The sequence below is a fragment of the Leopardus geoffroyi genome, chromosome E1, assembly GCF_018350155.1.
Source record: "Leopardus geoffroyi isolate Oge1 chromosome E1, O.geoffroyi_Oge1_pat1.0, whole genome shotgun sequence".
Classification (NCBI taxonomy): Eukaryota; Metazoa; Chordata; class Mammalia; order Carnivora; family Felidae; genus Leopardus; species Leopardus geoffroyi.
Window position 1 is genome coordinate 9,710,354 of NC_059330.1, and position 14,341 is coordinate 9,724,694.

General features: G+C 50.0%; 1 protein-coding gene across 6 annotated transcripts in view; it reads right to left on the reverse strand.

Annotated features, from left to right (window-relative positions):
* Window positions 1-4,835: 4,835 nt before the first annotated feature.
* The window catches only part of SPECC1 (sperm antigen with calponin homology and coiled-coil domains 1), a 289,226-nt gene continuing 279,720 nt past the window's right edge, over window positions 4,836-14,341 (reverse strand). For all 6 annotated transcript variants that reach the window (XM_045487518.1, XM_045487513.1, XM_045487514.1 and 3 more), the window contains one exon: window positions 4,836-8,036. In XM_045487518.1, the coding sequence (XP_045343474.1) occupies window positions 7,947-8,036 (90 nt within the window). In that variant the 3' untranslated portion in view covers window positions 4,836-7,946. The remainder of the gene's footprint in view (window positions 8,037-14,341) is intronic.

A 14,341-nucleotide genomic window follows, 5' to 3' on the forward strand; every position in this document is an offset into this window, starting at 1 on the left:
CTGACGGAGCTCCCACTTTCGTTCAGGTGTGGGGGTGCCCTGGGTCAGGGAGGGTGACCTCCTCCATTCCTAAGAAGTCACGGAAGATGGCTCCATTCCCTTTTGCCGGTGGCCGGGTGGGTGAGGGCACGAGACACCATTTTGGCCAATGGGATAGAGCCTGAGAGGGTTGGAGGTGGGTTCCGGGCAAGGCTTTTGACCCGTCCTCGAATGTGGACGTTCTGAACATAAAGGTCGTGGTCTCTGGTTAGCGTGCCATCAAAAAAATATACGCACAAACTCCCTCTTGGTTAAGATGCATCTGAGGTCTCGATGCAGGGACTAATTGCTAAGCTTCACGGGACAGGAAATATCTCGTTGCTTTTCAAGTAATAAATCACGGCAGGTGCACCATTAAATGGCATCACTCTGAAGACCCACGCTCCCCAGTATGCTCTTCCTTCCCCGTGGCAGGTGCCAGATGGTGACATATCAACGGAGAGCTGGACGTGTAGGCTTTGGTGCCAGGCTGCTGGGGTTCAAACTCTTGCTTTGCCTTCTCCAAGCTGAGTTGTCTCAGGTGAATTATTTAACCTTCCGTGTCTCAGTCTCCTCTTTGGCAAGAGGGCCTTGTACGTACCCCACGCAATGGTGTCCCAAGCCCTCCGAAGCAGCACCTCCTTGGTGCTGGGCTCCCGGCTACAGGAGGGCAAGGCTCTATCACCTGTGAATCTGGGATTGTGCAGGAGAAGCCTGATTCGCACCCCATGGAACATGCCAGCACGCAGCTGTCCCGCTCACCACTGCATTTGCAGGGAGACTGTTCTAGTCCGCAAGAGGCTCGGCTCATTCTTAAGCGGGTCCCACAGGACACCCGGGTCCCACATGACGCCTGCCCTGACGAGTCGTCAAGGGCAGGCACTTGCCACAAAGGCAGCTAACTACTGGCGGGTTAGTGACCCGTGAAGGGATCTGGTGTGAAAACCAGTGACCAAAAGGCAGGATGAGGAGGCCCAATGGTAGGTCAATCCGATTCTTCAAGCTTGGCAATTAGAACTAAGAAATATAGACAGATTTCACTGGTTGTTAATGGGAAGCCACCAAAGATGACTGAGGTGTGTAGAAAAATGGCCCCCCCAAGATGTTCGCACCCCAGTCCCTGGAGCCCATGCATACGTTACCTGACCCAGCAGAAAGCGCCGTGCAGATGGGGACCGAGGGTTGGGAACCAGGGACGGGGAGAAGAGCCTGATTACCCAGATTGGCCCAATCTAATCGTGTGGGTCCTTATGTCAGAGCGCCCTTCCCAGCTGCAGAGTACCAGAGGGGAGCCCTGGGGGCAGAGGAATGGTCAGAGACCATCTATGTTGCTGGCTTTGAAGACGAAGGAAAGGGGCCACAAGCCAAGACGTGTGGGTGACCTTGAGAAGCGGACAAAGGCAAGGAAATGGATTCTCCCCTAAAACCTCCAGAAAGGAACGCAGCCCCCTCGACACCTTGATTTAAACCCAGTGAGACTAGTGTCGGACTCTGACCTGAACTGTAAGATAATGGATTCGTGCTGGGTGAAGCCACTAAGTTTGTGGTGCCTTGTTACAGCAACAACGGGAGACTAATACCATAGTCTGGCAGAGGCACGTTAGGACCCCAGCCTTGGGAGGGGGCACACAGTAAGTGCTTCCCTGGGCCCTCACAGACCTGAATTTCAGAGGCGACTCTCTTTAAGGTGTTAGGATCTGGAAGGTGTCAGCATGGAAGCTGGAAGTCTCAGGGCACCTGGCTGGCTCAGTCAGGAGAGCGTGTGACTCTTGATCTTGGGGTCGTGAGGTCGAGCCCCGTGTTGGGTGTAGACGTGACTTAAAAAAAATAAATAAAAACTTTTAAAAATAAAAAAACAAAGAAGTTGGAAATCTTTTTTTGTCAAAGTTACCCTTGAAAAGCTCCGTAAGAAGATACCATCGTGGGGGCACCCGGGTGGCTCAGTTGGTTGAGCGTCTGACTCTTGATTTCGGCTCAGGTCATGATTTCATGGTTCGTGACATCGAGCCCCATGTCGGGCTCTGCGCTGACAGCGTGGAGCCTGCTTGGGATTCTGTCTCCTTCTTTCTCTCTGCCCCTCCCTCCCTTACTCTCTCAAAATAAATAAACTTAAAAAAAAAAACAAAAAAAGAAGCTACCCACTTGGACATCTACAAATTCTCTCTCAAATGGGCCCAACACCGTCGAGTTTTCCTCCAGGGATGGAATGAGATCCGCTGAAACAGTTGGCTTGCGGTTAGGGGCCGCAGTGTAGCCCAAACAAAGACAGCTTCACACACTGAAGTGGCATTCAGTCCTGAGACACTCGCACAATGAGTTGCTCACAGGAACCAAGACAGTAGAAGGGAACACCACCTGTCCCACGCCTCATACTTGCTCTGGGGCACATGAGCATTGGCTGGAATGGCAGGTGGCAAGAGTCACGCTTTTTTTTTTTTTTTAAGCTTTATTTTTCTTTTTAAATGTTTATTTTTGAGAGAGAAAGAGAGAGCAAATGGGAGAGGGGCAGAGAAGGAGGGAGACAGAGAATCTGAAGCAGGCTCCATGCTGTCAGCACAGAGCCCTACGCGTGGCCTGCACCCACGAATTGTGAGATCATGACCTGAGCCAAAGTTGGGCATGTAACCAACTGAGCCAGCCAGGTGCCTCCCATACCCTTATTTCCCTGTGGTCGACCCTGCGGGAGTTAAATGTGGTTTGAAATGCCTCTTTGGGACTGAGTGTGGATCATCTTCCTTGGCCATGAGGACACCCCCGTCTGGGGTGGCCTGCCTGGGTCTGTTCCTGGCCACTGGAAGAGCCCAGTGAGGTCCGTCCAGCCCAAGGAGGTCTGAGACTCTGCCTTGGCCCTGACCTTGATTTGTCCTCTCAGGAAAGGTCCCTTCTCTGGCAAGGCGTCTTCTAGGACAAGACTTTTCACAAGGTCGCCATGCCTGGTGATGTCATGTGCAGCAATATAGGAAAGCTGAGGCTAACTTTTCCCATGTTCCATTTTCTGTTTTGCTTCATGTTTCTGATACAAGGGTAAGGCCGTGGTATAAGGAACGGTATAAATAGTAACCCAGATGGACAAGTGGGAGGAGTGATGGGGCTCTTTGGCCAACTCTTTCAGATGTCCAGGCCAGATCTTTTTACGGCTTATTTTTTACAATCTAGAAAAATCTCACTGAGGTTTTGGTAGGGCAGGTGGGTTAAGTTAGATTGCATTCATTTAAAGAATCGGGGAGGCTAGATTCTGCTTGGAAACGTGTGTCCTCTTATTCACAAGAATGGGCCTAATGCCAGCAAAGAAGGAAAACCGACGATCTTCTGACCCTCAGGTTTCAAGTTTCTCCCCAGGGTCCTCCCATATGTAGTTCTGGGATTTTTTTTACCACCAAGTTGGAAAATGCTAGAAATGGCCATTTGTGAGACCAGCTGCAGCACGGAAACCCAGCTAGGTGCCGAGGCGTCTGTCCCCTGGGTTCAAAGAGGAATTCCAAACTGAAACAAAGAGTTCCTGGTAGCTGGATGTTTCCACCAATTAATCAAAACTGATTTATCCTGGGGTGCCTGGGTGGCTCGGTGGGTTAAGCAGCAACTTCAACTCAGGTCATAATCTCGAGGTCTGTGAGTTCCAGCCCCGTGTCAGGCTCTGTGCTGACAGCTCAGAGCCTGGAGCCTGCTTCAGATTCTGTGTCTCCCTCTCTCTCTGCCCCTCCCTGCTTGCTCTCTGTCTCTCAAAAAATAATAAAAAATTATAAAAAAATCTGGAGCAGAGAAGGGGGCCGGCTGTGCACCAGTGGGGCCCACGGCCTGTGGTTCTGGGTCTCTGTGGCCGCGGAAAACCAGGACCACTGACTGTGCGACAACAGAGGCCCCGTGGAGCCTCCTGCCTGTTACCCTGACTCAATGCATATGGGCTACGTCAATACTCAGGACACGAACATTGGGGCATGTGCTTCATTCACAGAGGGGCCAGGCTCACCAAACTTTGGGAGGGATCGATTTGCAAGTATTGAGATGCTGGTCATCTGTCTGATGCCTGTGTGTGTGTGTGTGTGTGTGTGTGTGCAGACTGAGTGGCCGCAGGTGGCTGTGCATAATCACCTGGCATCTTCTCCCATCGCCTGACAGCCCACGGAGGAGAATGAGCCGTGCCTGCCGTCGTGGCTCGGTGCGTGGTAAGCCCTCATCAGAGACTGTGCAATTCTGACAAGACGGGAGAGTCCCTCAGGAGACAAAGGCCAGTGACAGTGGAACTTCCTTGGAAGGGGAGGGAGAAGTAAAGATTCTCGAGGGCGGGCAGCCTCCCTTTTCCTCTCCTGTGGGAGGGGCTGGTCATCTAAGACACCAGGGAACGGTGGCCTCCGATGATGCCCAAAGAGCCATGTGTCACCTGATGCCTCGGCACGCACAGTGCACGGGGGTCTGGACACACAGACGACTCGGGTCTGTTAGAGTTCATACGGGCTCTGCCTGCTCAACCTTGGTACAACTGCCGCCTGTGGTCTCCAGGACCCGTGCGCTGAGTGGGGGCGGCCTGTGCGGGCGCCTGTGCTGTGCTCATCTGCGCGGCCCCAGGGGGGTGACTTTCACAGGAGACTGTGGTCGCAGCCCTCTTGCCGTGAATGGAAGGAGGCGGAAGAGCCATCAGGACCCCAGTCCTTTCTGGCAACTTCCAGTAACGCCAGAGAGAGCAGCTCAGTTGGGGCGGAGGGGGGAGGGGCGACCACGGCCCAACACGGAATAGGGACACGAAGCCGCTAGCCTGAACCAAGCCTTGGCATTCTGACAAAGTGCCAACCATCAACGTCACCGGGAAAAATTCACCATCGGACAGAAACAAAATATATTTATTAGAAATGTGACACAGTCGTACATCATACACTTCCAAATGTTAATAGTTAATACGTCTACGTTGGCACGTCACGTCCCGACAGTGCTGGGTGTGCTCTTTCTAGAAACGAGGCCACAGATGTATCCACTGTATTCAACTAATGTAGTTAAAATTAGTGATCGGCCGAGGATGGCGTAGACTTAGGCGCCTTCTAGCCTGGGTCAGAGGAGTGACACACCCAGGGCACTCGGGCAAACGGGATACTTAAAAGTACTTCTTAAAAAGGTAGCTGTGTCCTGTTCTTTACTGCGTGTCACTGGTGGTTCACCTCAAAATGGCACTCGAGCTTTGGGCCAGGAGGAGCTGCGGCCGGATTTGGCATATGGGTTTGTGTACGGGGGCCGAGTCCTCTCCTTCCGCGGGCTTCCACGGGCTTCCGCGGGCCAGTGAAGTGCCTGCCCTCCCCCGAGAGATTCAGGGAACATCGGTTTCCGCGGGGGAAGAGAACACCGCACATGAACGTTCGTCACCGCCGCACGGCTCACCGCTTCGGGAAACTCTCAACCAAAGCTACAACACAACGGCTGAATGAAGAACGAAAACCCAAGACTAACGTCATTTCTGAAGTGAGAAGGGACTAGGGTGGGAAGGGAAGTGGGCGTTCGCCTGGTTCCTCAGAATATGCTCGCCCCGGGGAGCAGGGGCGGGGCACCACCATCAGGCAGCTAGAGTTCACGTCCACGAAAGATCTCCCAGTGAACGAACCCGTGGACTCGGCTCTAAGTCTTTGAAGAACTCCTCCACTCTACTGGGGCAATTAAAAATGGGTCTAAAATCCCCATCCGGTGGCCCAGCACTGGGGCGGGGACAGCTTGCCCTGGTCTGAGGCTCTGCGAGTGCTGGAAGGCCCGGTCCCCCTCGAAGGACCCTGCGGGGCCAGACCTGCCCCCCAACCACCACCAGGCTTCCCCTTCTGGAAGCGTGCCCACTGGCAAAGAAAATGGTAGGCAAGGAACTTCTTTGAGTTATAAAAATAAATGGCACATGGCCTTTCTTTCATAGGACATTTCTTTCTTTCTTTTTCTGCTAAAGGGAGCAGGCTCCAGTGTTGGAGGAGAAGAAACGGCAACGTCACCCCTGCACAGACCTTGCTTCGCCCAGAGCTGAATCATCGGACTCATTTACTGTAATCACTAAAAACAGGGCACCAGTAATGCTAAACACACCCTCCAGGTATCCCTAGACCTCTTCGGCCTCTCCCACACAAAACCCTGAAGTAATCCCAGATCAAACACGACAACCGAGAGCTCACCCCGATACTCGGGATACTAACCTTTCCCCACTGCAAGGGTGAGCAAGGCAGAGGCTTGGAGGTCATGGAAATGCCTGTTATGTCAACAAAAGACAGATGCGTGGAGCCACACAGGGAATCCCTTCCATTTGGATACGCTCCTCAGGAAGGAGTAAAGTAAATTTGCTCAGACTGTGCCTCCATTTCCATTTGAAAACAAAAGAGCCACTGACAACGTCATCCTCCCCAAACTGCTCCGGAGAGACCTCAGATGCCACTCACCGCCCTGCCCTGAGGAGCAAGAGGAAAGGCCTTCTCTCCTCTCCGTGGCTGTCAGGGGAACTCTGGAAACATACAGAAGACATCCCTGGTTCGACGGCTGGGGCAGGCCAGGAGGGTGCGTTTTGAACACGTTCCGCAGGAGATCCTGATCTAGGGCCACAGAGGAGGACGGGTAAGCAGGCAGGTGTGGCAGCCTGAGAGTGAGGGGCGGACCCCCTGCAGAGATTTACTGTAGAGTGACACTGGGAGGTCCCAGCGACTGACACAGGGACGGCCCTTGGGGGCGGTGGGGAGGAATCACTTGCATCAGCAGGTGGCAGGCACCGAGGTCACCTGACTACCCTGTGAGCCGATGCACATTTGCGGGCCCCACCGACCTCCAGGGAGCTGCCAGGTCGGTCCTCAGCGGGTCTCCCTGCAAGATCTGGGGCGGGTGGCGGGGGGGGGGGGGAGTGACCTCTGCAGCCACTAGGGGTGACGGCAGGACGGTAGACGGTTCACTTCTAAATGGAGCCATCCCTGCCCACCGCTCAGGGCTTGCTGTTGCCATGCAGATGTGAAGGGCCCGAGGAGATACCGAAGACGGAGTCTAGAGTTCAAATACTGTTTTTGCCTGCCGTCCGCCCGGCACCTCTTCAGCCTGTTGGCGCAAACACGCGAAGACCCGGGTGGGCGCAGGCTGCTTCGCACGCAGGGGGCCTCCTGTTAGGTTCGGCACCTGGGGCAAACGTGTGCGGGCGTGCACGGGCGTGTGGACTCGCGGGCAAACACAGCAGGCGGGCAGGTGCTGATGGGTCCCTTCCAGCACGCGGGGGACTGCCTGGCCCGGGGCTTCGGAGCGTGACCGAGTCCCAGCACACGGATGGACACGCGCTTCTCTCCGCGAGCCACCCCACGGGCCACTGCAGCAAAGCGCCCGCGGGCTGCTTTGTGTGCTGGCGCATCTTGTCTTCCCCCCAAAGACTCCAGTAAGTGACAGCGAGATCTAAACTGCTCAGTCCGGTTCTAGGTGTTCAAACTGTTGTCTGGAACGGAAGCGTTACGGCCCCCAAAAGGCAGGGCTGGAGCGTTTTTCCAAGCTGCTCCAGAGCAAGTGTTTGTCCTTTTTGTGTTTTGATGAGCGTGTGGGTTTCGGAGGCCGTGGGTGGTGGTAGGGGCAAAGTTTTCCTAAAGGCCAAAGGAAGGAGTTTTAGTGAAAAGATGGCTGTTTGTCGTGAGGCTCCGCAGCCCACGGGTGAGGTCGTGGCGTGTGACCGGAGATGTCCTACTGGGTTCGCACGGAGTGAGCCTGGGTGTGGACCCTGAGGTCTAGAAGGAGGGAGGCCCGTGGGAGAGCAAGGCTTTCCAACTTACGCGCCAAATGCGTCTGGATTAAAAGTAGGTATGCACTGGAACCCAGCTCCGTTCTTATTTGGGTGTGGGCCCCCCCGGATTGAGTGTTGAGGGTGGTGGACGGAGCAGGGCCTGTGCAAAGTGACCAGGTGCCCCCAGGACAGGCTGCGGGTGGTGGGTGGCTGCTCGAGGGCCCTTCTGGGTTTACGTCTCAAAGTACTTGTAGATCTGGGCCACGTACTGCATCACGCTTTGCCAGTCGGGCCGGTCCGTGTACAGCATCTCACTGAGCTCCTGCAGGAAAGAGGAGGAGGTCACGGGGGGACACCACAGACTGCCGTCCCACAAAGGGGCTCAGAGCCTGGTCCGGGCTGGTGCTGCCTGGAGACCCCCCCCCCCCCCCACCTGCATGGACAGGAGGCGTGGGCAAGTTAAAAGAAAAGTGTTTTATTCCTAATCAGGAGATACTGTCCCTTTTAAAAAACATTAGACAGGACTTCCTCCCCCTTTTCATCTTAAGAACATGACAGCATTCTAAAGAAAACTTTGCAGGGGCGCCTGGGTAGATCAGTTGGTTAAGCATCTGACTCTTGGCTCAGGTTGTGATCTCACAGTTTTGTGAGTTCGAGCCCCGCATCCGGCTCTGGGCTGACAGCACACAGCCTGCTTGGGATTCTCTCTCTGCCCCTCCCCTGCTTGTTCTCGCTCTCAAAATAAATAAATAAACTTAAATTAAAAAAAAAAAAAAAAGCTTTCTTGGGGCGCCCGGGTGGCTCAGTCGGTTAGGCGGCCGACTTTGGCTCAGGTCATGATCTCACGGTCCGTGAGTTTGAGCCCCGTGTCGGGCTCTGTGCGGACAGCTTGGAGCCTGGAGCCTGCTTTGGAATCTGTGTGTGTGTCTCTCTCTCTGTCTGCCCCTACCTGTTCGTGCTCTGTCTCTCTCTGTCTCAGAAATAAATAAACGGTAAAAAAAAAAAAATTAAAAAAAAAAAAAAAAAAGCTTTGCAAAGAGAAAGTCACCCATAATTCCATTATCATAAAACAATTTCCACTTTCCTAAGTTATATTTGCAGGTACCCCTATGTTCTCCCACGCTTCCATCGAGTGGACATATCGTGTGCTCTGAGTTTTTTTACTTCATGCTTTCCATGCACAATCTCACGGGCTGCTGTGTCGCGACGCTGGCCGTCCCGGGAGGGAGTGCACGCAGTCCACGAAACTGCTGCCCCACAATCCACACGACATCTAATGCTCGCCGTGGGGCGTGCGCTCACTTCTTCACGTTACAGACTTTGCCGTAAGCACCTCCGTGGGCGGAGTTGTTGAATTCATGCCTTGAGATGAATTCCCATGAATGGGATGGCCACAAAAGCCTTGACCCAATTGAGAATGCAACCAGCGTCTTATCAGAATCAGGTGTCAGACCATTTAATGTTTTTGTCGTTGTTGTTTGTCCCTTTGTTTAGTAGGCTATCAGCAAGAGCAGAGGAGGCCACAAAGTGACAGACAGGATGGCTGAGCCAAATGTTCCTGAAATACATGCCACTACAGGTATTAGAAAATTCACTTCGGGACTGAATTTGGATTCTTTTGTGGTCACAAGAGGATAGTAGGCAAGGACTCTGATGGAAAGCCAGGAGTAGAGATGCCGTGGAAAGTCAAGGTTGAACTTATTATTTTTTTTTTTAATTTTTTTTTTTTCAACGTTTATTTATTTTTGGGACAGAGAGAGACAGAGCATGAACGGGGGAGGGGCAGAGAGAGAGGGAGACACAGAATCGGAAACAGGCTCCAGGCTCTGAGCCATCAGCCCAGAGCCCGACGCGGGGCTCGAACTCACGGACCGCGAGATCGTGACCTGGCTGAAGTCGGACGCTTAACCGACTGCGCCACCCAGGCGCCCCTGAGCACATCTGTTCTTGAGCAGTGACAGAACTGAGGCCTGTCACCAGCCATTTATTTCCTGTTTCCACAAGACCTAAATATACTTGACCATTTCTACTTCCTGGTTATGCTAAAAAATTATCAGCCTCTCTCTGGTCACGGGAAAGGAGTGAAAAGGCAGCGAGTGGAACATTATAGACAGATCTACTGAGAACAATTTAAAAACATAATTTTCACAGAATACAAGGATTAAAAGTCTCCTTCTACATAAACTACTGTGGGCGGGACTGTGCACACAGACCGATGCATGAAGAGCTAAGCTTCTCACAACAGCAGGGTTGTTTATATGGCAATAGTGAAAATAAACCATCAAGAATTGAGTGTGACTTGGGGGTGCCTGGATGGCTCAGTCCGTTAAGCGTCCGACTCTTGATTTCGGCTCAGGTCATATGATCTCACAGTTCGTGGGATCAAGCCCTGTATTGGGTTCCATGCTGACAGCGCAGAGCCTGCTTGGGATTCTCTCTCTCTCTCTCTCTCTCTCTCCCTCTCTCTCTGCTCCTGTCCCACTCGTGTTCTCTCTCTTTCAAAATAAATAAACTCTAAAAGTTAAAAAAAAAGAAAAATTGAGTGTGACATTTAGGAGGTAGGGGAGGTGCTCTGAGAAAGGAAGCCACACCTATGAACCAAGAGAGATGACAAGCCTCCCTCCCTGTGACGGGCGAGGATGGGTCTTGTGTCTCAGAGAGGACACAGGAGTCGGACCGACGCTCGCAGCTTTACTCAGACTATCTCACATGCCTGAACCTAACAATAGTAACATTACTATATTTTGGCACATTGTCAAATGTGAACACATCTGGAGAAATAATTATGGCGCATTTCTGGGGATGGGCGAGTAAGCCACCTGAACAGAAATCTGAGGACGTGTGACATGTATTTGAATCAGTAGCTGAAAACTTTTCAAAATGGAAAACACCAGGCTCGGATGGCTTCACTGGCTAATTCTGCCAGATACTTAAGGAAGAAATAAGGCCAGTTCCACACATTCCCTTCCAGGAAATAGAAGAGGAGGGAATACTTCTTCCCTCGTTCTCTGGAGCCAGGGTTGCCCTAATACCAAGTCAGACAAAGACTTTAATGAGAAAACTATCGATTTTCTCACATGAACACAAACACAGATGTCCTTAACAAACGTTAGCAAACTGAATCATGATCAGGTGGAGTTCGTAGCAGGAATGCAAGGGAGGTTCAACGTCCAAAAGTCAGCATTGTTATTATTGCCAGACTTAATAAGAAAAGTCATATGGTCACATCAGCAGATGCAGAAAAAACCTTCACACATAAACCTTGGAGATATTTGTGGGTTTGGTTCGAGACCACCACAATAAAGCAAACATAGCTTAAACAAGTCAAATGAATTTTTTGAGTTGTCAGTGCAGATAAGTTATAGTTACACTACTGTAGTCTATTCCGTGTGCCATAGCATATGTCTAAAAAAACCCACAAGGTACGTTTGGCCCTTGCACAATGAAAAAGCTTGAAATACTTTGAGAATTACCAAAATGTGACACAGAGACAGGAAGTGAGCAAAGGCTGTTGGAAAAATGGTGCCAACAGACTTGCTTGACGGAGGGTTGCCACAAACCTTCAATTTGCAAAAAATGCAGTATCTGTGAGGCTCAATAAAGGGCAGCACAAATGAGGTATGCCCGCACACAAAATTCAGCAACTATTCATGATACAAACACCCAAAAGACTAGAAAAGTAGAAGGGCATTTCTTTTACCTAATAAAGGACCCGCACAAAAACCGAAAGCTGACATCATACTAAATGGAGAAACTGAACACTCTCCCAGTAAGATCAGGAGGAAAGAACAAGGCAAGGATGCCTTCTCTCACTTTTTCTACTGGACACTGTACCAGAAGTTCTAGCTAATGCAATAAGGCAAGAAAAAGAAACAAAAGGCATGCAGATTGGAAAGGCAGGACTAAATCTGTCTTTATTTGCAGATGAAATGATAGTTGATGTAGAAAACTCCAAAGAGTCTACCAAAAAACCCACTGGAACTAATATGCAAGTTTAGCAAGATCTCAGTCAACAGCTTTCCTACGAAATACCAGCAATGGACAACTGAAACGTGAAACCAAATCAAACCATTTAAATGGCACTAAATTTTTAAAAAGGATTTATAGGCAGAAAACTTGTTTATAAAACACTATATGCAGAAAACTACAAAGAAAGAAATCTACTACAAAGTAATAGAAAACTACAAAGTACAGAAAACTACTGATGAAAGAAATCAAGAAGCTCTAAATAAATGGAGAGTATTCTATGTTCATGGATCTATAGATACAACATAATCCCAATCAAAATCCTGGCAGGGTCTTTTTGGGGGGTAGATATTGACAAACTGATTCTAAAATCTATAAAGCAAAGGAACTAGGACAACCAAATAAATTCTAAAAAGAAAAATAAAGTTTGAAGACTTAACTTCACAGTTAAAAAAATTTTTTTTAACGTTTATTTATTTTTGAGACAGAGAGAGACAGAGCATGAACAGGGGAGGAGCAGAGAGAGAGGGAGACACAGAATCTGAAACAGGCTCCAGGCTCTGAGCTGTCAGCACAGAGCCCGACGCGGGGCTCAAACTCACGGACCGTGAGATCATGACCTGAGCCGAAGTCAGCTGCTCAACCGACTGAGCCACCCAGGTGCCCCTTAACTTCACAGTTTATAAAGCTGTATTAAAAATTTTTGTAAGTCAATTTGACATTAAATTTAAAAAATTGAAAAAATGGTTTTAATGTTTATTTTTGAGAGAGAGAGAGAAACAGTGCGAGTGGGCGAGGTGCAGAGAGACAGAGAGAAAGAGAGAGAGAGACAGAATCTGAAGCAGGCTCCAAGCTCTCAGCTGTCAGCACAGAGCCCAAGGTGGGGCTTGAACTCATGAACCGCAAGATCATAACCTGAGCTGTCAGATGCTTAACTGACTGAGCCACCCAGGTGCTGCTACAAAGCTGTATTCATCAGGACAGTGTGGTATTGGCCAAGTGACAAGACACTTAGATCATGTTATACGTATTTTACCATAATAAAAATAATTGAAAAGACAGGGCTTCCTGCCCTTGGGAGCTCATGGTCTTGGGGAGATGGGATGAAGTCCTATAATCAGACACATCACAACATAACACAGCATGTGCTACATAGTACGAGGAGTAAATACTGCTCTAAGAACCCAAAGGTGGGCACGGCCGTCCTGGATGGAGGGTCATGGGGCAGGTTAAGACGTGGGCTCTGGAGAAGGCCAGTCTGCCTTGACTCTTGCCTCCGCTATTCACTACTGCGTGAGGTTTTACGGAACAGCACCCGCCTCACTGTCCTTCCTGTAAGGAGCATCTGTCGTTACAGGACTTCTGAGAGGGTTCAGTGAGTCAACATATGGAAAATGCCTGGCGCGTGGGAAACGCGAAAAAGCAATTTTTCACGCTATTAAACTCAGATGAACTCTTTGAGTGTCCTTTATAAAGTTTATACTACGGTGCAGGCTTGCTTACGCCTACAGAATCATTCAGACACCGTCATCAAAGCCTGAGTTGTAATGACCCCCTCCTAACCTCCGTGGGTAGTGACTGTCCGGGTGGCTTACTCGTTAAGCAACACTGTCACAGACTGTATGACTCAGCGTGAGAGTGCTCCCCTCACCAGCATACAAACACATCAGTCCTCAGAGGACACACCCTCTGGCTGTCGTTCCGGTAATGGCAATGTGATGCCACACATCCTCTCTTATCTATTCGTTCCACGGGGAGTGGCTCACCCTTGTCATGTGGTGGCCTAAATTTCTACCCTACGCTGAGAAAGTGGCTGAGAAAGAATGCATTTTTTCTTTCTTCCTTTCTCTCTTTTTCTTTCTTCCTTTCTTTCTTTCTCCCTTCCTTCCTCCCTTCCTTCCTCCCTCCCTCCCTTCCTTTTTCTTTCTTTCTTTCTTTCTTTCTTTCTTTCTTTCTTTCTTTCTTTCTTTCTTCTTCCTTCCTTCCTTCTTTCTTTCTTCCTTTCTTTCTCCCTTCCTTCCTCCCTTCCTTCCTTCCTCCCTTCCTTCCTCCCTCCCTCCCTCCCTCCCTTCCTTCCTTCCTCCCTTCCTTCCTTCCTTCCTTCCTTCCTTCCTTCCTTCCTTCCTTCCTTCCTTCCTTCCTTTTTACTGACTAATCTTACAAGAGACCTTTATCAAAGACCTGGGGGTTTTTACTGCTGCCAACTCTGACTGCATGTATTTTAGAAGTGTCATGTGTAATTAAGGATTATTTTTCAATCCACATCAAGACACCAAAGAGCAAGTTTAATAATGTAGGAAGTTTCTGTTTTGTTGATGGCACGAACTAGTTAAATGGCTCGCAAGCATCTCCAAATGCTTCTGAGATTATTATGCTTGTATCTCCTCACAGACATCTGTAAAAATGCAGCCATTGGCTCTGACTGTTAGTTTGACAAGATGATCTCATTCACTTCCTAGCTTTCACTGACTTCTGCAGTATGTCAGATAAAAAAACAGGGAAAAAAGGTGAAATTAAAAAAGAAGCAACTATTAGCTGGAACACCACAGAGAAAAACATTCTGTGTATGATACTATCTTCTAACAAGTTCGCATTTTTTCTTTGATTCCCCGCATTAATTATCTGTTGTTACTTGTTAGCTGTCCAGTGTTTCAGAAGGGA